General features: G+C 44.1%; 1 protein-coding gene across 1 annotated transcript in view; it reads right to left on the bottom strand.

Annotated features, from left to right (window-relative positions):
- The window catches only part of LOC126540816 (uncharacterized), a 72,046-nt gene that overhangs the window by 39,028 nt on the left and 6,285 nt on the right, over window positions 1-26,733 (bottom strand). Inside the window, exon 3 of the mRNA XM_055076409.1 lies at window positions 12,763-12,890. Coding sequence (XP_054932384.1) covers window positions 12,763-12,890 — 128 coding nt within the window. The remainder of the gene's footprint in view (window positions 1-12,762; window positions 12,891-26,733) is intronic.

The following is a 26,733-nucleotide window of genomic DNA, read 5'->3' as shown; positions in this document are numbered from 1 at the left end:
GTGGTAGTTCATAGAGTTTTTTTTTTCTTTTTTCGTTGTTTAACCTAGGTAGGACATTAGGCAGTATAAGAGCAAGAGCTTGTTGGCGCAACCCGCTGCCCCGTTCCAAAGGGGACACTCATAACATGATCTATCCATCCATCCATCCGTTAGGAATGGTGGACGAACCGCTCGATGTGTAGTCAGCCGGCATTTACCGTGTCATGTTGTAAAAGTTGTTAATTTGCCGTAAATATCTCTTGATTTGCACTCAAGAGTGGAGGAAGACACCAAGGAAGATAGGTTGACGCATCGGGAGCGAAGAACAGAAACGATGGATGGTTACGCTGCTTGGGTGTCGGCACGTTCGAATTGGCAAAGTTCCGAATTTGTAGCCGTGTGGTGTACGCTTGTGCGCTCGTCATTTGCTGTCATCGCGCGGGCATATTTGCGCTGAATGTCTTTCACTTCGTGTACAAAACTCTGCACGCTGCGGCATCGAAGAAGTTGTCCTGTGTTGGGGTGCACGTATGCGCTTGGACACGCGATAGCCTGCTTGCTCTCAACGGGTGTTCAACAGTCTACGCGCGCTCGTAACTTGGTCATGAGGTAAGCCCATTTTAATCTTATTTCGTTTGCATAACGTAGGTGTTAATTGTTTCAGAACACCACTATGCAACGTCTTAGGGCAAAAATGACAAATGAATAGGGAAAAGGATCACCCTATCTTTTCAGATCAATTCCAGTGGTAGCGCGATCGGTTCGATCGCAATTTCCGTGTGGCACTTCTAACCTCTTGCTCACTCGCCTTAAAAACGTAGAACAAAACTGCGTTCATGTGCGCACTTGTATTGACGCTTGTATTGGCTTGAGAGCATACTGTACCGATACAAGAACTTCTGTTAGAATACGGAAATAAACCTTCGAGGCAATAGCAGTGGCTCACTACCTGTGATCGTTACTTTCTTGCTTGGGTGCATGATTTAATTGTAGTGACCAAACGAAAAGTTCTTCGCTCTGGCTGCTCTGCTGTGTTTCCTTGGTGCAAATTTTTGCGGTGCAGCAAGACGTGTTGCTTCGAATGATGTCCGGGTAGTCAAGGCATTCATGTCAGTAAGCAAGCAGTAAGCGGTGTATCAGTGCAAAAAAATTGGACATGCAAGAGACGCGAATGGTATCATCATACTCTATTTTACGAATAATTCAGTTGTATTACTAAAGCGGAGAGTGGATATGCATGAAAGACAGATTGTATTGATACTCGGCAAAAACAAGGTAACTTATCATTACTAATTAATCCTTTTCTTTTACTAAAAGGCAAGTTTCTGTTGTTCTACTGGAGCTGAGAAGAGGTCTGCTGCCTGCAATGGGTCCATCTCTCTCAAGTTATCGCAGTATTGTAGTTCTCAAATTGAGTGGATTTTTTTTTCTCTTAGCTATTTGCTACATAAATCATGACCATCTACTTAGATGTGTAGGCGATCACTGTTAGTGACATTGGAGTATTGGTGGACAAGCACTCCTTTGTTATTGCAATGCATATGACAGAGTGCAGCTGTGGCAGCATGCGAAGGTGTTAATCTATTCGCCAAATTAGGTTCTTTGAGTTAATATGTTAATATATTGATGTCATTGGATTGTGGTCTAGCAGGCAAAAATGCTAAACAAAGAGAAGTAATCTTAATTTGCACTTGGTGAGATGTGCAAGCAATTGAGGCTGTTATACATGATATGGGACATTTGTAGATGGCTTCTACAATGCTGCAGTCCTGAATAGCTTGAGAGTTAAGTGAAACCGCTATAATTTCTCTGTAAAGCATGCAGCACGGTTTAGCATTGGGGGAGGCTGGCATCAACAGACGTCTACTTACTGTGAAGTTCAAATGAGGTGTTACTGTTAGGGTGACTATATATAATTTATGCTTTATTTCTAATCTTACGATTTTCAAAAATTGTTGTGATACCACCTCCCGAGAGTTATCGGAAGCTTTCTTCATACAGTCATTGGAGTCACAGTGCATTAGTGTGCTTTCTTTAACCTTGTGCTGTGCTCAAGATGGTTTTTAGGATTCCGTCGCATGAGTGCAATCTTGTGATCGGATGTAGGTGGTTCCTGCACATGGTGCTCACTGCGCATGTTCTTCTAGATTCTGCTATCTATAAAGGAGTGACACAATAAAGTGATGTCAGTTGAGAGTAGCGCCTTGTGCTGGTCGTCTTTCTTGTGTCCGTTGTTTTGCGCTAAACAAAGTATTTATGGATTCGCACCAATTAGCCCGCCAACGCATTGTGTTGAACACAAGGAAATGCGGCTTTGCCTTGTTTGATTCTGTTGCGGCCACTTCTGAAGTACTGTCTGTCCAATAACCTCGGTTGCATGGAAGTGCCGTCCAATTCTATGCATTGCTTTCTGTTTCATTGTGGCATCACATCACATTATAATCATAATGTGTATGTACTTTTTCTAAGAGACCCATACTCCTATCCTTGTGTTATATTTGCTATCGCATTATTTATGTGCAAATGACCAGTGCTCCAAGTTCCATTTTATCGCAAACTAAACTACTGGTACCTAAACGATTCTGTATATCAGAAAACCAAAGCCGAACTGCCGAACAGTACCAAGCAGCAGCCTTTATGCAGTGTCAAGTAGTCAGATTTTATTGGTCATGCAGAGGCGCACAGCGTACCTTTTTATAACATGCTGAACAATTAAGCTGTGTGCAAACTGAATATTTATGTAGCTTCAACCACATGCTATTGGCCATTGCTCCTGCCCTCAGCAAATGTGGAAGATTATCACGGCATTTATTTTTCTAACTCTTTTTCCTTATTACAGTGGGATTACTGCATGTGTAAGTAGGAAACGGATCACGTAGGCAATCAAAAGCCAACAATGTGTAAACTTGGAACATTGATTGTAGTTTGATGACGCAGAATAAGTAGAAATACACCATAACCGATTGAAAATTAACTTTTACTTGACACAGGGCTAGAGCATACAGTTAGCATACTGTATGCTGATGCGGTGTCACATGAATTTAAATTTTGGTGTAGCTTTCCAGTGTATGCTTCTATTGTTGCATTCTGTCAGAGGGATGGTTACGTTTCGCATGTCTAGCAACTAGACTGTCTATATACAGTAGTAAAAATGTGCGAACTGTATTTTTTATTGATTTGATAGAATGTGTAGAAAAATAAAGCCATACAATCAACGCACAGTGATGTGACTTTCTCTGCACATGTTCCAGGTTCAAAAAAATATGGTAGAAGCTGTTCCCAAGGTTCCGACCAGGAAATAAAGCCAGTATAAAAGGGTCCACACCACTGATCTCTACTATAGGGAATGGACAGCACATCGAGCGCCCTCGACTGAAGCCGACTTTGTCCCGGAAGTTGGTGCTTCACAACTTTGCAGCAGCACTTCGTCTGCACGGGTGTGTGGCATTTCTTCACTTAACATGCCTGCCTGATGTGCCATAAGCTACCCAAGCAGTGTTTCGAGGTGTCCAGAATTTTTCCATTGCAGTGTCCACAGTGTCGCTAACATAAGTGGCGTGCAATGGAAACACTGGCAAATGAGAAAGAACCTGATGTAAGACAACACTATCGTATACGGGTTCAGATTGTCATAAAAACGCTTACCAGACATGTAGAGACACCTCCTAAAATGTGAAAAACCACAAAGAAAAATTTTTACGGCAGTAATATTATCTGATCGCACGCACTAGTTAGTCCACCATACGCCCTGCTTCCAGGACAAGCGACTGCATGACACCGCATTTCCACTGGCTTCACCTGCATCCGGTGCGGTGGGCTGCATCCAGCAAAACATATTAGAAATCAGTGGTGCACAGTGTTTTCTGTCCCCTTTCTCGACGCCTACTGAACACATATTAAACTGTTTCTAAAGCAGAAAAACAGAGGGAAAGGGCTCTGAACACCTTGCATATTAAAGTGGCTGGTACTGGATAACGCAAGTACTGTGGCATAGTAGATTTGCACCAGGCAACCTGGGAGCCCAAAAAGACTGCTGGTTACTTGCAAATGGCCAACATATTGTTAGCATGTTGAAGTTCTTTTTTATTCTCATTCCTTATTTAGCTATCGGAGACAGCTTTCGCAACTGGAGAAGAAGCCTTGGAAGCATTAAACACTTCACAAAACCAGCTTCAATATATCATGTGTCTGCATCACACAATTTCATGGCTGCATGAGTGAACCCTCTGGTTAACATGTAAGAGTGTTCATGATGTTTGCCATGCATTATTCACTTTATATACAGGTCAACCCTATCTTGAGACTTAAGCTGATGTTGTGTTTAGAGAAATTATGGCCGAAAGCCAGCTTTTGAGAATGCAGACTGAGCTCGACAGATTAAACGCCAGAACAAGCCGTTGAGGATTTCAGATCAAGAATCTGCAAAGGCCAGTTCATTTAGCGATGTTAATATTCTGCTCAAAGTTGTTGATGGTTACGTTCATATGGTACCCAAGCATTGCGGTAACAACTTCACTTGGCGTACATAGCAAGGGTGTACTCGACGTAAGCTGGTGGCTTTTTTCTGCATTTTCAAAAACTGGTTTCTTGTTCAGTTGAGGTTGGTGTTGTGTCCTGTTTCCTTTTCCTGCTCCTTCTTACTTAAACATCTGAATAGTGAACACAACTTGAGTTTCGCTTGATTTTCTAGATTACACGACCTTGATGCAAAACAATTTTACTTCAAAACTGCTTGTACCTTACTGAAAGAATAACTTGAAGCAACCATAGCCACCAATAACACACAAGAGAGGATTATCAAAATTGTAATATAGTTTTTTATCTACAGGGTGTCCTAACTATCGTGCACCAAGATTTAGAAATATGTAAATGCGATGTAACTAGACAGAACGAAGGTAACGTTGTTTGCCATCGCTTGGAGATACTCGGATTATTTTTTGCATTCTCCCAAATTTTATAATAATTCTTAATTAGTTAATAAACATTTCAAATAATTAAATGAGAAGTGCCAATGAAAAGTTGTAGAGCAATATGAAAGCCTCCCGATACACTTTTCTGAGTACTCATTGTGTGCTACATAAAGTGTTTTTCCAAGGAATAAGCCTGCGAATACACGTAGTCTCTTGAGTGGCCAGTCACGTGGCAATCTTGTTGTGCAAAGCCACGAATACAACTTGAATGGTTTCTTTTAAGAAAACTACTTGGTTCAGAAAATTATCCTTCTTTATGCAGCCTGTGGAGACAAGGCTTCTTAGAATGGCCATGGCCCCCAAGGAAGATACCGAGGCCACAGGCAGTTCCTCCAGTGACCATGAAAAGGTCCTCTGTGGCACAAGTCTAATTTGGCACCCCCACCTTTCTCCTGCAACTTTTCTGTCTACTTAGCTAACCAGGTGGGTCAAAGAGGGCAAAAGGAAAAGGAATCAACAGCTTCATACATAGAACTTGCTCAAGCTCAATGCATTTTTGGTGTGAAGTTTTTCCCTTATCATTTATCAAAAAGCGGGTAATAAGTATATGATATAGTCTTCATACGGACACCTCTTTCCGGCAGAGAATTAGCAGTAAAAAAAAGCAGCTTATGAAGGATTGAATATTGGCCAGAATGTTGTGGAATAAATATGATAATGAGTATGAATGTTTATGTTGAAGGTAGTGGTAGTAGAGTGAACAATCAGAGTTTATATATAGATTAAAGGAAATTTCGTTCCAGTGCCAGAATTTTAAATCATCACAAATAATTCTTGTGTTTGGTCTATGCACATCGAGTGACAGTGTTTGTTGATGCTTGCTTCTTGCTGACATCATTCTTATGCTGCATAATTCACCTGTTTAAATTCCCTGTTTCTGCCGTTCAAGCAACTTTACATTCATCATAAGAAACCTTGTAGATGAGTTCCAGAAACATGCTGATGAGATTAGAGGTCTGCGTGCACCCCAGCCTTAGATATGCATTCAGGAGCCTCATATCTTGCAAATGTTAGAAATACTCCTGCTAAGCAAGTTCTTGGTGTCATACAAGGTTATTTGCGAATACGAATTTGCCTAAATTGGGAAAACAGTCAATCTGAAACATCTCAAGCGATATCGCTGACAATGCACACACATTCCAACTGAACTAAATACAAATATAGCACCAAATGCCAGAATCATTGGCATGATGCCATTCTTTCAGTGGAATGAAATCTGTCCTGCTTTGTACATCTTGAATCCTTTATAATCCAGACTACTAAATTCCTCATGAGGGTTGCGACGTGAAATATACATGTATTTATTCTTCTTCTTTTTTTACTTTAGGACCCGATAATGCTTAAACAGCAGTGAAAGAACTGAGATCACAGTACTTAATACTTCATATTGCTCCAGAAATCACCTTCTCTGCCGATCGCAGCATCCGACACTAACAATTTTTGACAGCAAATGTGAGACAGAAGGCACATAACACTTAGGGTGGTGCTATTCACGTTGATTGTTTGGGAACGAAGCCCATAATGTACATACTATGGCCCTACGTGTCATTACCTTTAAACAACAAAAAGGTAGGGAGTTTGCGTTTTGCAAAACTGCATGGAGGTTTTTACTGTGTGCAATTAAAATTAGAAACCTTCACAGCTGATACTAAATGCATTCTCCACAGCTTTAGGCTATACAGGTGCACTCACTACTTTACACAGAACACACTCTTTACCTCGTCACGGCCCAGGTGGTGATTCAGATTCTTCAAAAGTGTTTCATTGTATGGGATGGCACATCGCGCTTCACTTATTTGCAGAATATTGCATTCCAATTGTGTCATATGAGATAAATCCATTAGAGAGCTTTAACTTGCCCTAAATGTATTACAGCTCTGTACTGGTAAAATGGCAGCAGCGTGCAGTGCTTGTGGAAAAACAATTGTAACTGCCATATTATATGTAACTCCTAGTGCACAGGCATCGGCAACAGCAATGGTTAGGGTACACTTGTTTCTTCTACTCAGGGGTATGCTTCCTCCACCAGAAAATAGTTATTTCGTCTTCCTCTTCTACCACATTGGAATGTGAAATGGGGTGTAATTTGTAGAGTATACTCTTGCATAAACTTCATAAGCATTTCTCCTTGTCTGTGCCACAGGTCATTGTTGCTACCACTGTAAAAGCAGGGTGCCTATTTACAGCACCCGTAGGGAACAGTCTGTGAATCTGTAACGAACAGTAAGGATAATGAATAATCGAATAGTTCTTAGTAATTTTCAACAAATTTAGCACTCATTGCTTTCCACTGTGGTGTTTTTCAAACTAATGTTGGCACAAGGTTTGACTGCAGGATGTCATATTGTGTGAAAGTGTGCACTTGTGCGCATAACACCTCATCGGCAACATTCTGCTGCACAGAATGTCATTAGCTTTCCTATGCATTGGTCACCATCTCACAAACCGGCTGCTCCTTTGTTAGTTGGAATGTAGCATTCATGTACAGCACATTTGGTGTTCTAACAAAAATAATTGTGCCCTCTTATCCCCTAATTCTCCTCACTTGATGCCTAGTGTTATAATATCATGGTTGACACCATGAGAGTCAGTCTGGTGTATAAATCTGTGTATGGTGGGGGGGGGGGGGGGGGGGGTGTACAATAACTTCAGCAACTTTTCCAGATGACTTAAATCACTATTGTGGAATGCTGTTTCTTTTTCACTCTGTTACCAAGTTTCACTTTGGTTGTGGCAACAAGTATGTAGTTCGCTAGCGCTCCTGCAAACATATATAATGTGCAGGCATCTGTGTTAAAAAAAAGGCCAGCTAATGGTTTGCCAGGAGCTAAGGTCCATTTAGACATTAAATTTTGAGCTTACACCTGTGGAAATAACTGGTGAATGAAAGCCCACCCAGGAGAACTGCCCATAATATTTTCTTTCATTATAATAATGCTGAAGCTTTGAACAGCATTTGAACTGACTTGTTTAAAAAATGACCCATTTCTTTGTTCAAGCAAGACAAAGATTCCACACGAAGACAGAAACTTGAAGCCGTCAACAGTAGCATGAATATAAACAGCGCTCGACGTTTTGCAATCTTGCACCTGGTTATCATATTGTCCATCCCATTTCTTTTTCACAGGCTATTCTTTACTGTTTTATGGTCATACCAAGTTTAATTTTGATGTCCCTATTTTTTAATATTTGATCAATATATCTTTTCTTCATCGGCTTTCAACAAAATATGTATTCATATTATGCCTTCATTTACCATTTACACTGACCTTAACCAGATGCATCTTGATACAAAATTTATTTTTCTTAATTCTTCGTTTCCTTTTTCCAAATGTGCAAACTCTTTATCTTAATACCTATTTTGACTTCTGGGAAGATTATGTCTACTGGATTAATGACTGCTTACATGTGTACATCGTTTTCTGTTTTGGTCACCCCTACTCTTAGCAAGAAATGACAGCAGAGCTCATACCCGCTCCATCACAATCACCACTGCTAAGCACACCCTTCCTGCCTTTATTTTAATACTTTGGCTTCTCTTGACCTATTATATGCACCAGCTTCTTCTCCCCCAATGAAGCTAGGCGCCAGTGAGCTGTGCACAATCGAAAACAACACAGCCAAGGAAAACATTTGCTACCCTGATGACAAACACCTATGTCGAAATGTTGGCTACAGCAACATTCCTTGTTTCAACAATGTTGGTCTACTTACATGCTTTTCTAACACAGAGTTACTGCTTTGTTGTTTTCTGTGATTATACTTTTTTGCCGATTTCTTTAGGATGGAAATTCACGAATACTATTTGTTTCTCCTAACAGCAGCAAGTTTATCCTTGCAAGGCGTTGGGGGTCAAGAACAACTTTCACCAGGAAAATTGCAAGACGAGTGATTGAAGAAAATAAAGTTGCTTCTGTGATCTAAGAACTTGAGGACTGAAATGTTGCGCCTTTTTGTATATATGATATATGCTATGCAATGTATTCGTATCACAAAGTGCAAAGTGTTTTATCTCTGCAGCCATGTCAGTGTGTTGGCAAGACAATTTTCTGAATGGTGACCTGCTGCTTCGGCTATGAGCTGCCTTCATGACATTTGCATTAAAGGAGATGTACTATCGTGGATAAAAGTACCTTGGAAGTGCGAGCATCGACGAAATTGCATTTCTGCTCGAGACCGCTGAAAACAGTGGGTCACGTATGCACATTCCGAACGCAGACGTTAGTATGGCTGATCCCAGCAAATAGTGCACCAATAAAATTCGGTCGAATCTCGCGCGTCCTGGGCAATTTTGTCCCCGATGGCACTTTCTCCGAACAATGGATGTTCTCTGCAAGACGAACTAAGGGAAGCACCTGTACTTTAACGGATATAGTACAGATTCAGCATACGGAGTCTTTCGTTTTCCGAATACGGCAAGCACCTGTATTTTAACGGTTATAGTACAGATTCAGCATACAGTGTGTTCCGCTCTCTGAATACGAGAAGCACTGTACTTCAACGGTTGTAGTACAGATTCAGAATAGAGAGTCTTCCGTATTCCAGATACAGAAGCACTCGTATCTTGTATTACGGCCTCTCTTTTACAGTTGTCCGTTCTACGGAAAGGACCGTTCTTTATTTACGGAAAAGTATTCGGTCACAAATTACCAGCAGATTTTCTGTAAAGTAAGGAAAATTTTTTTTACAGTGCAGCCGCTGTCTTTTTTTTTTTTTGCAAGCACCGCACACGCAGACACGAAACATCATGGCCAACTAGAGGCTAACGGCTTCGTTGTAAAATATTATTACACTTGATTTCAATATTTCAGCGGCTGTCTTGCATCCATAGAATCTAACTCCGGCATTGCGTGAAATATATACGTTACTCTGGGAGGCGATTAAAGCAGTTGGTGGGGGCGCTGTTTTAACGCGATAGGGTTAAGGGCCCCGTGTCGCAGAAAATCTGGCGTTTGCCTCCCGCCTCGGTGTCCGTCGTTCAGAGTCGGACGTTCTTCCGGCAAAAAGATTTTTGCACATACCCATACCCAGGCCCTCCATGTGGCGCAAGGAAGCCACTGAAGTAATTGAATTTCTCAACTAAAGTACGCAGAAAAAATAGTAAATTACGACTTACACAAAACATACCGACATGATAGCGTCGGATTGTAATTTCACTACACGATAAAACATATTTCTGTTACGCGAAAACTCAAAGAAACCCCTTTTCCAGCTTTTCTACCATTGAGACTGGCCACGGCGTCTGCCATTGGCGCGCGCGGGCGAGTAAGTATCTCGGGGGTCATGGAGCGGCGCGCCCGGCTCTTTGCAATGCCTCCAGACGGCGCTCGCCTCCACCGCATCGCAGCCACGCACGAGGCGGCGTTTCTATCAAAAAGCCCGCCTCCATGCGTGGCATTCGCGGCCAGCGTTTCCCGGTCAGCATTACGGCTACATACGCTCCAGTTGCCGGGAAGCGTGAGAAGCAGTCACGGGTCGGGAAATGCTAGTTTAAACACTATGTTTAAATGGTATGCTTTAAATCTTCCACTCTTAAAGGCGAAGCTTAAGCGTCCTCCATCTTTTTTTGTCCGTCCTTCTCCGTATATATATTTCAATTGGCACACTTCTAACATTATGCTACAGCTGATAATGCTCCTGCGAACTAATACAATATTCTCTTAATATTGTATATTTCTCTCTAATGTTGAAATAGTTCCACAGCGCTTTTCTGTTAGCCCCTTATAAGAGATCCATTTCATGTTGCCGGCCAAGTAACCCCAAAGAATTGGGCTCATCTTGCAGGTGCGTGAAATGGTCGCTACTAATTAATGGCAGCAGGCGAACGACAAGACCTAAATGGAACTTCCTTCGAATTATCGACCGCATCAACGCCAACCGAATCCTTTCCGACCGCGCTATTCTAGTAACTTTGGATTTTCTGCCCTTTACACCAACATACCCATGAGTGAAGGAATTGAAGCCGTTTCTAACTCCCTCGCAATCAATCACCAAGCGCACGCTCCTGAAGTTTACCTGTCGCTCCTTAGGTTAGTTCTCGCGCTCAACTATTTCGAATTCGATTCTATTCACTACCTGCAAACTTTCGGCACTAGCATGGGTACACCATTCGCTCTCACGTATGCGAACATTTTCATGGGACAACTAGAAGCAGACCTGTTGAAATCCTACCCTTCAAAACCCTGCATTAAACCCTTCGTTACATTGACGACATATTTATAACATGGGAACTGGAACAAGAGCGTTAACCCACTTAATTAGCCATTTCAGTCGCTTTCACCCGAGCATTAAATTTACGGCTCACCACTCTCCTATAGTCAGATCAACTTCCTCGACACGACGGTCTCCGTAGAAAACGGAAGGCTGAGAACGACGCTTTACCGGAAGCCCACGGATAGCCAGCAATATTTAGACTAACACACTCATCACCCGCGACACTGCAAGCATGGTATTTTTGTTGGACAAGCGAAACGAATAGGAAGAATTCGCAGCGAAGGGCGTGGTTATATCCACCACCTGAACGACCTTAAAACAACGCTAGCAGAAAGGAACTATCCCCAAGTTGCTCTCGATAGAGCTTATGATGCCGCGTCAAGATTGGAGAGACAGTAGGAACTGGCGAAGAAACAGCCCACACTAGAATCTGACATACCACCGGTCTTTATAACAAAACATTCTAATGCACTCCCAAACATAAACAACATCCTACGAAAATACCAACCAATATTATCAAGTAACGAGCGTCTGAGAAAAGCGTTCCCGCATGTACCTAGGGTTACCTATCGCCGAAACAGGAACTTTAAAGACATGTTAGTGCACGCAACTGTCAGCCAACAGCATTCCCTCGTAATAAAAGCATGTTGTCGCCCCAGGTACAAAACCTGCAGGCACCTTCAAAGTGACATTAAAATTAAGAGCACCGCAAATAGTTATACACACAAAGTGAAATCTATCTTCACTTCTACAAGTTCAGATGTGATTTATATGCTTGAATGTTCCTTGTGTAAGAAACAATATATGGCTGAAACAGGACAATCAATGATTCTCGTCTGCGTACAGAAGACATTTCAATGTGAACGGAAAAAGCGCAACTCATTGATATATGTGAAAAGCAATATGGGACATTAAATAAGTTACAGGTATATCCCTTTTAAAATATTTTAGTGTTTAGCAGAGCATTCATTCACATAAACCAGCTTCTGTGCATAAAATAAAACGCTTGCAATTCTAGATAACTCTGGCGAATTGCAGACCAAATGTTCGCGGCACGCCAAAAAAAAGATTAAATTATGGGGTTTTAGTGTCAAAACCACGATCTGATTATGAGACACGCCGTAGTAAGGTACTCGGGAATAATTGGGACCACCTGGAGTTCTTTAACGTGCACCTAATGGAACGTTAAATTCGGCGATTGCCATCGGCGCTAAGCGTAGCAAATTATCGTACATTCGCTGCCCCTACCGGATATGCGGTGCATCTTCGATTACTACAGGTGTCAGTGCCGCATGTAGCATATTTACTCAGGGAGATAGCGGAGAAGCCGTTCGGAGTGGCCCGATGTGCTCGGAACAAGATATTTTTTTTAGAACAAAAACAACATTCCTTAGGATAACTGTTATAGTAAAATGGGCACTAGAATATGTTCTTCGGGGAACTTTCGAGAAATTAAGGTCACTGTGTTATTTGCGAGTATTTTCCTTTTAGACTACCGCCACTGGTATGCGCATCACGGATAGAAGCGGCACGTTAAAGGTGTCACACACTTCGCAAGTGTGAAATCTACAAGTTGTATGACATTCCGTCCTCTGCTCACAGAATGTCTCCACAAGGGCGTACGAGAGAGCCGCGTAGACGACGACACCGAGGAGACTGGTGAGCATGACGAGCATCAGGAACACCTCGAGGGTCTTGCGATGAGGGTTGTACTCCAGCGCATGCTCCCTGCATAGATGGCCGGGCAAAAACCTTCGCTTTGAGTTTTTATTCTCACTGATTCAGAGGTCCGATTAAATTTCAGAGCGACAACTTTGCTATCAATGACTGTGCTTTTATTGTACTTCGACTGATGCATAGGACGCAGCAAAGTAAAAGCTCGAGCAAATTTTCTCATTACGTGCCCTTCTGACCAAAACGCACTAGATAGCGTACAAAAACGTGCGAAATATACGAAACATGTATGTGAATAACATGTGAAATGATGGTCAGCACCATTAAAACTGTGCGAATGTGCTGTTACACACACACACACGTAACCACGTACGCACACACACGCGCATGCTCGCATGCAGGCGCCACAGATCTAAACCGAAGAACGCGGAACGTGGGAGAGGAGTTAGGACTTCTTACGTCAGATATTTAACGTAAAATGATACACATATTAAAAATCATTCGACATAATCATACAAACGAGCACTATAGTCATAATGTATTACCATGTTCTTTCACGAGCGGTGCGCTAGGTCAAACTCGTTTGCTACAAAATGCATGAAATTCACAGCTACTGTAGCAAATGAGTCAGCTACCAAACTGTGGTTACATGTTCACGCTTATCCACGAGCACTGCAGTTCCAGCACGCAGCTGGTGTTAGATCTGGACGAATCAAAACAGGACTGCAACATGATTTATTGTTATCCCATTGAAACGGGGCGGTGATCAAAAATCACCAAGCTTCTTTTATTTTTTCAGATATTCTATGCATGTTTGTCATTCTAGCATTTTTGTATACCCCTCCTTAATTCATTTTTCCTTCCTATAAACTTCTCTACCTACCTTGTACCTCTACCTATGCTGTAGTGGATCCGTTTACGTGAATCTCCTCCTTTTTTTTGCATATTTACTCTAAACGTTTCTTGCTTATGTCCACTACTGACCGGTTGATGCTTCCACCCACTTTAAATGCAAGTGCTTCTGGAACGTTACCTACGGGTCTCAATGAGTGAATCCGTTCGTATTCCATTAGTATGTGCTGAGTCGAATCCGAATTTTACAGCGAAGCTGTATATGGCTAGAGTTCCGTGTATTTATCGTGTGCGTCAACCAAAATTACCATCATCAATGACTCATACCGTCGTAAGCACTCACAACCCCGTAAGGAAGCAAAATATACAATGCCTCATAGCCCCGTAAAGCAGAGGCTACAAGCACTCAACAAAGGGAAGTGAACAGTGCTTACATTTTTTTCTAATCACGCATACAACAAGGAGAAAACCGTGTCGAAAACTGTCACCATCAATGGCTTATACGCCCGGAAGCAAGCAAGAAATGTAATGGCTGAAGCCCCCAAAGGTTCATGACTACAAAACGTATGTACAATTGTCCTCTTGACTCGTAAGACAATTCCAGCGGCTGTGGCGACAGATGTCTGTGCCGTACAAGCGAAAGACGGAATTGTGATATCTACTGTGCATATATCACCAGGCACACCCTAGTGTGATATCGAGACGCCCATGACCACACACTTCACATGGGTTAGCATTGATGACAGTACCCCTGTGATCATCGTTGGAGACTTCAATGTGGACATATCAAAATCAGACAAACATATGGTTCAGTCGGGTTGTGCAAGAAAAGTTTGGTTTGAAGTGACGCACCAATCCAAGTCACTCAACTACTCAACAACGGTTTTGTATAGATTTAACTCTGGTCAAGATTCTGTCTAAAGTTGTAACCGAACCAATCAGTGTATGTCACAGTAATCACAAAGCCATCATCACTGCCATTAGCAAATGATCAAAATACATTTACGCTTGCCTAACCCTGTGTGATGTGCTTAAGCTTGGCTCGTCATCCACCTTCACAGAGTGGAATGGCTCCTCAATTTTTTCTTGGTACAGCCAACACATGCCTCTTATGGCGCATACTTGCTTCAGTATGTCTTTGTCCTTAGGCAACCACCTCGAGCTTTCTTCCCACTCTTGTAAACGTCTATGGTCTTTGTGAGCGCGGATCACTTTACGGGCCCTGGATGTCGCCCGTCCAATGTCGCTGGGCGTCACGCACCCAGGCTGATACCGAAACTATAGTTTCGGTATCTGCCTGGGTGTGGCGCCTTCTCAGGTGGGACGCCATCTCTTAAGTATACTCAAGAGAGGGCGCCACACTCTCTTGGGCATCATAAAGCGAGATATAGGAAGGAAGAAGAAGCATGTGCTTGCCGCGGTAAAGCTAGGGAAACTATAGAGCATGTTTTATTAGAATGTGAAGACGTCTGCCCAGCGGTCGATTTAGGCACCACTGGCCTCCTTGAAGCCCTTGGGTTCAGTGATAGCAGTGGAAAAGTAAACATGTCCGCAATAGGGATTAGCAAGAGGTGATTGGAGGATAGCTGAAAGAAAAGTAGGGAAACGACAAAAAACGCAGACGTGCAAAAGCACAGTTCGCAATAGAGGATCAGAAAATTTGGTTGTGGGAGTTCATAGTTGTTTTTTTTCCTGTTTAACACAGGTAGGACATTAAGCAGTATAATAACAAGAGCTTGGCGGCGCAACCCCCCGTCCCATTCCAAAGGTGACGCTCATAACATCCATCCATCATTGAACGAATTTAATTTATAAAGGTACGGGGGAGAAAAATAGAATCAACTCGTATAGGCCGTTGACCATAACATGAGTAATACCGTATTTACTCGATTCTAAGCACCCCCTTTTTCAGGATCGCGATGAACAAAGTGAGGGGGGGGGATGTGCTTAGATTCGAAAAATCTAGAATGACCCCCCCCCCCCTCTTCCCTCTTTTCGCTGCGACATCACGACGAGATGGGTGCGAGAAATAACATCTTATTTTGCAAACATTCAAAAGAAAAATCGCTGCATACAGTGAAGCCACCGCTTGTGTAGGATGCTCAGTCACTATCACTGGCGTAGCAACAAGGGGGGGGGGGGGGGGCCGGGTGCAAGGGGCCAGGGGCCAGTGGGGGGTGGGTGTCATATACGCCTGAAGACACCCCTCTTTCCGCCGGCTTGACTGGGCGCATATGGCAAAGAATGTTCCGGTATCCAGTAGCCCGAGCTCATGCACCCGATGCGTCTCACCGCAGAATTGTAGGCTGCAGCTCTATCAACACCCCACGAAATAATTGCACGAATGTGCGGGCTAAAAAAAATTAATTCGCGAAATGGTCGCTAAACTACTCGCCTTAGCGGAACGTTTCATGTGGGGTGCGCTCGTGCCGTGCCTTCATGCTGGTAGCAGGAGTCGCTAAACATACAGTAAGGCGTTGCAAGGCGTTGAGGCTCTTGGGTCCCTCTTCCGTTCAGAACGCGCAGCGAACAAAGCAGCAAGAGGGCGTTCAACCAGCGCGCCCGGCGCTCGCGTTTACGGCGAAGCGTTCGTTGAGAGCGACGTTGCATAAGTGCGGCCGTCAAAAGTCGCGAATGGGATTCTCTGGATCGTCTTCAGACTCGGTTCGGCCGAAGGGTTTGGCGGCGTATGACTCGACAGGCTGTAATCGCGGGCCCGCCGCGATGTTCGGCTTGCTTTTACTTCCCCTCTCCCGCTCGCTCCGAGAAGCCGCTGCGAAACCTAGCGTTATGTGTCACGCTTTTCTTCTTACCCTCGAAAGTTTCAGAAAACTGTTGTTGCGTGACTTCATGTCACAAGTACAGTGTCTGTATCAGCTGCACAGAATTTTATTTAAAAAGAGGTCAATTTTGTAAGGATATTTCCTGATCGAGATTCTATGAAGTTATGTGTTTTTGTGATTACTAGAAACTCGGTAGCGCGAAAAATATGGCAGATAAGTAATAACCATATCCTTAATAATCGCTTAATTAGTACTTATAGAGGAAGCACTTCAATTCGAGAATGGAGGATTCAAAGTCATATTAGAAACTCAACAAAAACTTCTTAAACAAAATCGTTTTGGGTGCTACAACCTACAGTACTTTGGCACTGCGGGCGGCGCCCAGTATATGGCAGCAGCGAAAGAAATATGAAATAGTGCACCAGTGACAATGATCCCTTAATCCTCTCCATTGCGAGTGCAGACCAACAGTAGTGCAAGCTTTCGCTGGCACGGGCTTCATCGCTGCCTTTTCTTTCTTTTTTTATGGTGACGCCAAGAATCGACGCGAAGCGTGCTCTACTCTGTTCCCAATCTTGCGGTGGTACCGCAGCTCGGATAATCACGTTTGTCCGTATAGCAGCAAATGCAAACAAGGCTTTATTGATCAGAATGAAGAGAACTTGTAATTGTCGTAGCATTGGCGACCGCGCAGTAGGGAGGCAGGTGATGTTTTCCGTTTTTCTAGTATGGTGGGGAGATCAGCGTCACTGACACACAATTTAATTTTCGTTTTCGTTCAGGGCTGCCCGCAACCAAAATACTGCGCGCCATATAGTGCCTACGAGGATTTTTGTGAAGTTGTTGAAGTACTCTGACATCCTGGCGCACTACAGGAAGCTTGAGGCATCGTTACCCGCCCGCGCATAAGACGATGAATAGGGAGCAAGCGGTAACCTGGAGAAGACTCCAGGCTGGAACCTACCCGCATGAAACACTGCTGCACGGCATGTATCCGGGGACCTACGGGCGAGACTGCAAGTTCTGCCCGCCGGACACGCCCAACACCTTGCGCCATATGGTGCTGGAGTGCAGAAATAACCGCGAAGTAGCACCGTCATCATCACCACCAGGCGATAACATGCAGGAAGAAGCGGATATAGAGGAAGAATCGGAAGACCAGTAGGAGGCTCTGCTGGTGACGCAAGACCCTGACAGTCAGCTGCGGTTTGTGAACAGGGCTCGGGCGGCGGTAGCGAGCCATGACTACCTGGACTGAGGAGGCCACCCACCTTTGGGCTCAAGAAGCCTGGTCTAACAATAAAGTTTATTTCTCTCTCTCTGTTTTTGGGTAAGATATGAAGGTCTGCCTTGAATTTTGCAAATGCAATGTTGTCGCTAAAATTGGTATTTAAAACGTTATCATCATCGTCATCAGCCTGGTTATGCCCACGGCAGGGCATAACCAGGCTGATCCCATACTGAACTCATACTTCTCCAACTACCCCGGTCATGTACTAATTGTAGCCATCTTGTCCCTGCAAACTTCTTAATCTCATCCGCCCACCTAACTTTCTGCCGCCCTCTGCTGCGCTTTCCTTCCCTTGGAATCCATTCCGTAACTCTTAATGACCATCGGTTATTTTCCCTCCTCATTACGTGTCCTGCCCATGCCCATTTCTTTTTCTTGATTTCAACTAAGATATCATTAACTCGCGTTTGTTCCCTCACCCAATCTGCTCTTTTCTTATCCCTTAACGTTACACCTATCATTCTTCTTTCCATAGCTCGTTATGGACGTTATAAAAAAAAACATTATAAAGATATCTTTTGTTACTTGTGACGCGAGCCGTATTTGCCACGATGCCGCATTTGTATTGGCTGCCAAGCCTTACAGTCTGACAGAAGATGCGCACATGCGCGGATCACAAGTTATCAGTGCAGCCGTCAAAGCCTTCTGAGTCACCCTGTGTTATTTGGCGCAGAAAAAAAAACAGCATTCGCCATCTCTGGGAAAAAAAGCGAAGGAGAGGGGGACCCGGGGGACGTGCGCGGTATCCAAGGCGGCTATACTGGTGCTGAAACCAGGATATTGTCGATATCCTCGCCTTCCTCCACTACACAGGGCGAGGGGGGGGAGGGTGACAGAAGATCTATGGGCCCCGCGTGCCAGGCGATCTAGCTACGCCACTGGTCCCTATCACTGCCACTCGAGTTCGTCGCACCGCTTGAACCGCTGCTCTCGGTATTCCTCAGCAGGTCGTCTTCCGTTAAGTCGAAGTTGTTTGTGATCGAGCACTTTCTAAAAAATTTGACCACAACGTCCACGTGGACCCTCTTCCACGCTTCCGAAATCCACTTTGCGATGGTTCAAGGGGACGCTTTCTGCAGCTTTCCCGTCGGCGTCTTCTTCCGGTCAGGGTTTCGCACCCACTCTTCGTACTCCTGCCGGAGGTTGGCTTTGAAGGGCTTGTTGACTGAAACGTCGAGGGGTTGCAGCACTCGCGTCATTCGACCAGGGATCACAACCACGTCGCTATTGGTGTTCCGAAGCTTTGTCTTTACCTCCGGGGTCAGATGGCCGCGAAACGCGTCCAACAGAAGCATCGACTGCGTGCCTGCAGGTCCGCCGATCAATGATTTCAGAGTGAGCAAGCGCGTTTGGCTGCCTTGCCTACGCGCTCTTCCTAAGAAATAGGGGGGTGCTCAGATTCGCATGCAAACCTTTTTCCTAAATTTGTCGCGAAAATAGAGGGGGGGGGGGTGCTTAGAATTGAGGGGTGCTTAGAATCGCGAAAACAGGGTATACAGGCTAGCAGTGCAGACAATGAAATTAAAGCTTCAAGCATGAGCAGAGAATAATGGCATTTTGGGAGAACTTCAGAATGGCTTCAGAATAGGTAGGCGCTTAGATGATAACTTATTTCTTCTTACTCAGTGTATTGAAATATCAAAAGTACAAAGCAGACCGTTATATGTGGCCTTTTAGACTTTACAGGAGCCTATGACAACGTAGATCGCAACATTTTGTGGGACATTCTGGAAGGGATAGGCCAAGGTGACGATTGTCTGCACCTTTTGAGAGACATTTATATACATATAAAACACCGTTTGCGTTGAATGGGACGGGACGAGGAGTGAGGAGAAAGTTGATATCAACAAGGGACTGAGGCAGGGGCGCGCTTTATCCCAACTCCTGTTTATGATGTACATGGTAAGGATGGAGAGGGCGCTAGAAGGAAGCAATATCGGGTTTAATCTCTCATACAAACAGGCGTGTACGTACAGTAGTAGAGCAGCAGCTTCATGTTTATTGTATGCGGAACACATTGTGTTGCTAGCTAACAAGGCAAGTGATTTGCAACGACAGGCTAATATCTGTGGACAGAAAGGCAACAATTTAGGTGTGAAATTTAGTGTTAGAAAATCAGGTGTTATGGTATTCAATGAAAACAGTGAACAGACAGTGGTTATACAGGGCCAGGAAATACCTCGGGTAACAGAACAGAAATACCTTGGTATATGGATAAACGAAGGCCATAGATATATGGAAACACAGGAAGAAACAATAACAGTGAAGTGGAGAGAAATGCAGCCATAATGAAGCGCAGAGCGCTATGGGGATACAATAGGTACGAGGTCCTCCGAAGTATGTGGAAAGGTGTAATGGTTCCATGACTTACTTTTGGAAATGCGGTTGTTTGCTTTAAATCAGGGGTACAATCAGGACTCAATGGGAACCAAAGGTCAGTGGGTCGCCTCGCATTGGGCGCTCACGGGAAGACGACAAATGAAGCCGTGCAGGGTGATATGGGCTGGACTAGTTTTGAAGTGAGGGAAGCTCGCAGTAAAATTGAGTACGAAGAACGACTGAGGAATATGGAAGAAAGTGAATGGGCTGGAAGAGTGTTGAGGTATCTGTACAGGAAAAACATTGTTTCACAGTAAAGGAATAGAACTAGGAAACTTACCAGCAAGTATGCGGCTTGTAGGTTGGGCAAAACAGCAACGAAGAACGTCAAGCGGAAAGTAAGAGAGGCTGAAATAATCATAAGGGTGGCGGCAGTAGAAAAGAAACCTGCCATGAGTAACTACTTAGGAGGAAAAAAACGAAATCAGGAAAGAAACAATTTATGATAACTCAAAGGGAAGCTCTTTACTTTTCGAAGCGAGATCGGTATGCCTTAGAACACGCACCTATAAAGCGAGATATAAGAAGGAAGAAGAAGCATGTGCTTGCTGCGGTAAAGCTAGGGAAACGATGGAGCATGTTTTATTAGAATGTGAAGACGTCTACCAAGCGGTCGATTTAGGCACAACTGGCCTCCTTGAAGCCCTTGGGTTCAGTGAGAGAAGTGGAAAAGTAAACATGCCCGCAATAGGGATTAGTAAGAGGCGATTGGAGGAATGGTAGAAGTAGGCAAACAACAAAAAAAGGTGACGTACAAAAGCACAGTTCGCAATAGGGGATCATAAAGTTTGGTTGTGGGAGTTCATAGTGTTTTTCTATTCTTTTTTATTGTTTAACCTGGGTAGGGCATTAGGCAGTAGAATAGCAAGAGATTGGTGTCGCAACGCGCCGCCCCGTTCCAAAGGGGACGCTCATAACATCCATCCATCCATCCATCACGCACTCAGGCTGATACCTAAACTAGTCAAGAGAAGGCGCCACAGCCTCTTGGGCGTCGGTTTGGTTTGGGCGAAGCGGTTTTGATTTTGTGGCGAATGGACGTGCTTTTCTGGGCTCCGTGGCTGCGAAGAAATGATAAGTTTTTGTGCATGCTTTGAGCTTGCTTCTGTTTTTGATTTGCTGATTTTTTTCCTTTAAATAGTAATTGGGTGGTTTCCTATATCTCACTTTTTTTTCTTGGTCTCTCGTATTTCGGGTGAGCGGGTGTGTTTCGTGTACATTTGGTTGTGCAGGATGGCTAAAGCGTCCTTTCGCGCCACGTACTTGTACACGTGCAGCCGGGTGGGACGTTGAATGTTTGTAGTCATTAAATGGTAGCTTGGAAGTGGCAAAACTAATAGCTATTAGTGGTTTTACTGTGCGTGTTTTGGTAGAAAAGTGAGGGCAGGGCCGCGTCGTTGAGCGCGTGCGAGAGCGTGTCATACCTTCGGTTTTCCCGGCATTGATTGCTTTTGAAACGGTGATGAGAGTTGCTTTGCGGCATTTTGAGGATTTGGATCCTGTGCGTATCAGTTTTTGCTAAAAGGCACGTGCTCTGCATTGATATAGTATTATAGTATTTGCATCAGTAGTAGCATTATTATAATATTATAGCTTTTGCAAAAAGCCGTGCAATACATGGCGAGAAAGCAGGGAAAGCAGGCAGTGCGCGGGCGGTCCCTCAAGGCAGATGAGGAGACGGATAAGAATGGAGAGGGCGTCGAAACAACCGGCACACAATGTGATGTCGATACTAGGCTGCAGAAAATGGAGGCTCTCCAGGAAGAGCTTGTCAAACAGATGCAAGAGCTCAAAAATGAGCTAAGCAGGGAGCGTGATGCACGAAAGGTAGTTGAAAAAGACTTGAAGCAGCCGAGGAAAAGCTGAACGGGGCTGCCATTGTGAACGAGAATGTGCGTGACAATGGAACGCAGGACCCCGACACGACAGGAGAGGGAGTGTCAGCAAAGTACGGGGAATGCGTGCAGCGTGATGAAGAGTTAGCCTGAAAGAGCGGCACCTACCTTGAGGCCGGCACGCGGAAAAAGCAGGAGCCCAGGGGACAATGCCTCTTGTCGAGTCCGAATCACGCGGAAAAGGGCAAAGGGAAGCAGGGAGAGGTAGGAGAGACTGAAAGGGTGATTATCACCGGCGACTCAAACCTGCCTGGGTGCTCAAAAGCAATTGTGGAGAGGGTGAAAGGCGATAAAAGAGTGGCGGTAGTGACATTTCCAGGGCGGACACTGGGTTCTGTCATGCAGCGAGCAAAAGAAAAGCTCGCAGAAAATGACCCCGTGCGCAACCTTGTCATAGTAGCAGGTGGGCTAATTGACGTCCTAAACAGGAAAGGGACAGGACCAGGCCAGCGCTTGGCGAAGTGGGTGGATGACTTGCGCGAGCTATCCCCTCAGGTGCAGATCGTGATGTGCACGGTACCGGAGGTGCCTGTGCGTGACAGTCACGTACAGAGAGCCGTAGTGACTGCTAATGAGGCGATATGGGAATTGAGCCGAGAGAAAGGCTTCGAGGTTGTCGAAGTAAACAGGGAAGTCAGAAGGTGTGGCGGTTTTAAACGAGACGGGATCCACTTCAATTACAGGCTGGCACGAGAATTGGGCTGGCGACTTGGTGGTCGCGTTGTTGCTTTTTTAGGGGGCCCGCGGGCGCTCAGTAGGCCAGAGTAGGTAGTAATGAAGAAGGTCCCATAGGGGAACCTCAGAAGAGCATCACCGTCGGTAACAGAAAAAGGAGGAAAGCAAGAAAGAGATCGCCATGCAATAGGCTACATAAACATGCAGGGCGGCAGAAGAAAGGAAAAGTGGGCGGAGATTGAGGAGCAGCTAAATAGAGAACAAATAGGGGTGTACGCGGTTACAGAAACGCACCTTAGAGACTCAGAAGAGCCGCCAGTTATTGAGAATTATGTTTGGGAAGGGTGCAAAAGAACTAAGTCGGAAAGAAAGAGAGGAGGAGTCGGAATGCTCATCCATCAGGGAGCCAAAAGGAAAGGAGTAAATTCACAATGTTAAGAGCATCTTTGGTTATCAGGTACAATGAGTGGGAAAAAACTTGGCTGGGCGTTGCGTATTTGTTGACCGGAAATAATTGCCCAGAGAAGAATAAAGAGTTAGTGGAATGCATAAGCGCTGAAATTAAGGGTTTCGGGAATGGTGCTGAAATTGTCCTATTAGGTGACATGAATGCCCACATACAGGATTTAGATGGCTATACCGACAATAACGGGAAGTCAATGCTGGACCTTTGTGAGCAACATAACCTCGTGATCGTGAATACAGGGCCTAAGTGTGAAGGACAGGTCACGTGGGCAGTGGCAAACCGGCAATCAACCATTGATTACTGTCTGATGACAGAAGGAATTCATGATAAAGTTGAGAGAAATGGTCATCGATGAGGAAGGGTTTAACAGCATCGGGAGTGAACATAAACGCATCATATTGAAAATGGGATATGTAGTTGGGAAAGAGAGCAAGGAGAGCAAAATGGCCAGTCCAAATTTGAACGCTGAACAAATAGCAAATACAATCACTAGAGTTGAGGAAGAACTTGGCAAATGGCCAAGTAAAGAGTGGGAATATGGTGAGCTTCTAAGTGTAATAACGACAGAAATACGGAAAGAGAAACAACATGTTCGTTGGAAAGGAAAAAGAAACCAAAAAGCTGGTGGAACAAGGAGATACGAGAAGCGATCGCCGAACGACAGAAAGTATCTCGAGAGCACAGGCAGGCAAAGAAGGCGCAGTTGTCACAGGATGAAGTAACTAGTAAGTGGGAAATATACCGGGAGAAAAAGTCTATGGTTCAGATACTGGTGCAAGCAAAATTAAAAGGTGAAAGTGAACGTTGGTTGTCAGAAATACGTGAGAAAAAGAAGGCCGCACCTAGAATATTTTGGAACCACATAAAATTATTAGGCAGGAAGTCAACAACAATACAACATATCCTAGACGAAGATGAAAGCAGACTGGAAGGAGAAGCAGCAATAAATTACATCCGAAAAATAACAGCCGAATGTTTCCAAGGCAATGACGAGGTTGTACTTGAGGAAAAAAAGAGCATGAAAGAGACCCAAGAAAAGGAGCTGGTGCTGACAAATTTCAACTGGAAGAAAGCCGAAGAGAAAATTCCTAAGCGCACAGCCACAGGGCTAACAAGGTTCCCGTTAGGCTGATAAATGAACTAGGACCAAAAAGTAAGGAAGCTGTGGTGAAAGCAGTGGAAAAAACTTTAAAAGATAGACGAATACGATACAGTTGGCGACAAAGTAGAATGAATTTAATTTATAAAAGTTAGGGCGAGAAACATAGAATTCACTCGTATAGAACGTTGACCATTACATAGGTAATATACAGGCTAGCAATGGAGGCAGTCAAATTAAAGCTCCAAGCGTGGCAAGAGAATAATGTCATTTTTGGAAAGCTTCAGAATGGCTTCAGAATAGGTAGGCTTTTGGATGATAACTTGTTGGTTCTTACTCAGTGTATTGAAATATCGCAAGTAGAAAACAGACCGTTGTATGTGGCCTTTTTAGACATTACAGGAGCCTATGACAACGTAGACCACAACATTCTGCGAGATATTCTTGAAGGGTAAGGCTTAGGCGACGATTGTCTACAGCTTTTCAGAGAGTTTTACCTAGAAAATACCGCTTGCGTTGAATGGGAAGGGATGAGGAGCGAGGAGAAAGTTCATATCAACAAGGGACTGAAGCAGGGGTGCCCTTTATCCCCGCTGCTGTTTATGATGTACATGGTGAGGAGGGAGAGGGCGCTAGAAGGAAGTAATATCGGGTTTAATCTCTCATACAAACAGGCGGGGAGAGTAGTAAAGCAGCAGCTTCCAGGTTTATTTTATGCGGACGACATTGTGTTGCTAGCAAATAGGCAAAGTGATTTGCATCGTCTGGCTAATATCTGTGGACAGGAAGGCAAGAATTTAGGTTTGAAATTCGGTGTTAGAAAATCAGGTGTTATGGTATTGAATGAAAACATTGAATAGACAGTGGAGGTACAGGGCCAGGAAATACCTTGGGTAACAGAATATAAATACCTTGGTATATGGATGAACGAAGGCAATAGATATTTGGAAACACAGGAAAAAACAATAACAGTGAAGGGCAAGTGAAATTCAGCCATAGCGCTCAGCCCCAGAGCACAGAGAGCTATGGGGATACAATAGGTACGAGCTCCTCCGAGGTATGTGGAAAGGTGTAATGTTTCCATGACTTACTTTTGGAAATGCGGTTGTTTGCTTTAAATCAGGGATGCAATCAGGACTCGATGGGAACCAAAGGTCAGTGGGTCGCCTCTCATTGGGCGCTCACGGGAAGACTACAAATGAAGCTGTGCAGGGTGATATGGGCTGGACTGGTTTTGAAGTTAGGGAAGCTCGCAGTAAAATTGAGTATGAAGAACGACTGAGGAATATGGAAGAAAGTAAGTGGGCTTAGAGAGTGTTGAAGTATCTGTATAGGAAAAACATTGATTCACAGTGGAGGAAAAGAACTAGGAAGCTTACCAGCAAGTATGCAGCCTGTAGGGTGGGCAACACAGTAACAAAGAACGTCAAGCGGAAAGTCAGAGGGGCTGAAATAATCTCATGTATGGCGCCAATAGAAAAGGAACCTACCATGACTAACTACTTAGGGGGAGAAAACGAAATCATGAAAGAAACAATTTATGATAACTCAAAGGGAAGCTCATTACTTTTCGAAGCGAGATGGAGATGCCTTAGAACACGCACCTATAAAGCGAGATATAAGAAGGCAGAAGAATGTGCTTGCTACTGTAAAGCTAGGGTAACGATGGAGCATGTTTTATTAGAATGCGAAGACGTCTGCCCTGCGGTCGATTTACGCACCACTGTCGTCCTTGAAGCCCTTGGGTTCAGCGAGAGCAGGGGATAATAAACGCGTCCGGAATATAGATTAGTAAGAGGCGATTTGATGATCGATGGAAGAGAAGTAGGGAAACAACAAAAAACGGCGACATACAAAAGCAAAGTTCGCAATAGAGGGTCAGAAAATTTGGGTGTGGGAGTTTATAGTGTTCTTTTTTTCTTCTTTTTTAACAGAGGTAGGACATTAGGCAGTATAACAGCAAGAGCTTGGTGGTGCAACCCACCGCCCAGTTCCAAAGGGGACGCGCATAACATACATACATGCATGCATACATACATACATACATACATACACACATTCATACATACATACATACATACATACATACATACATACATACATACATACATACATACATACATACATACACACATACATATATACATACATACATACATACATACATACATACATACATACATACATACATACATACATACATACATACATACATACATACATACATAGAGTCAGCGAACAAAGAGCCGGTATTGCTCGCCTTGGACCTCCAACAGTTGGCACGGATCGAGCGACAGCGGGCGCTTGCTCACAAGGTTCTCACATCAATAACACATGGGAGACACAGGCAAATCACTGCTCCGCGCTTCCGGCAGCTTTCTCGTTGAGTGGAACTGCATCCATTTTTGTTTCCATTCTGTGCACCCAATTCGGTTTCACTGTTTCTCCAACTTTCAT

This window comes from Dermacentor andersoni, chromosome 2 (assembly GCF_023375885.2).
Source record: "Dermacentor andersoni chromosome 2, qqDerAnde1_hic_scaffold, whole genome shotgun sequence".
Classification (NCBI taxonomy): Eukaryota; Metazoa; Arthropoda; class Arachnida; order Ixodida; family Ixodidae; genus Dermacentor; species Dermacentor andersoni.
Note: the sequence above shows the minus strand (reverse complement) of the source record. Positions and strands in the feature narration are given on the sequence as shown.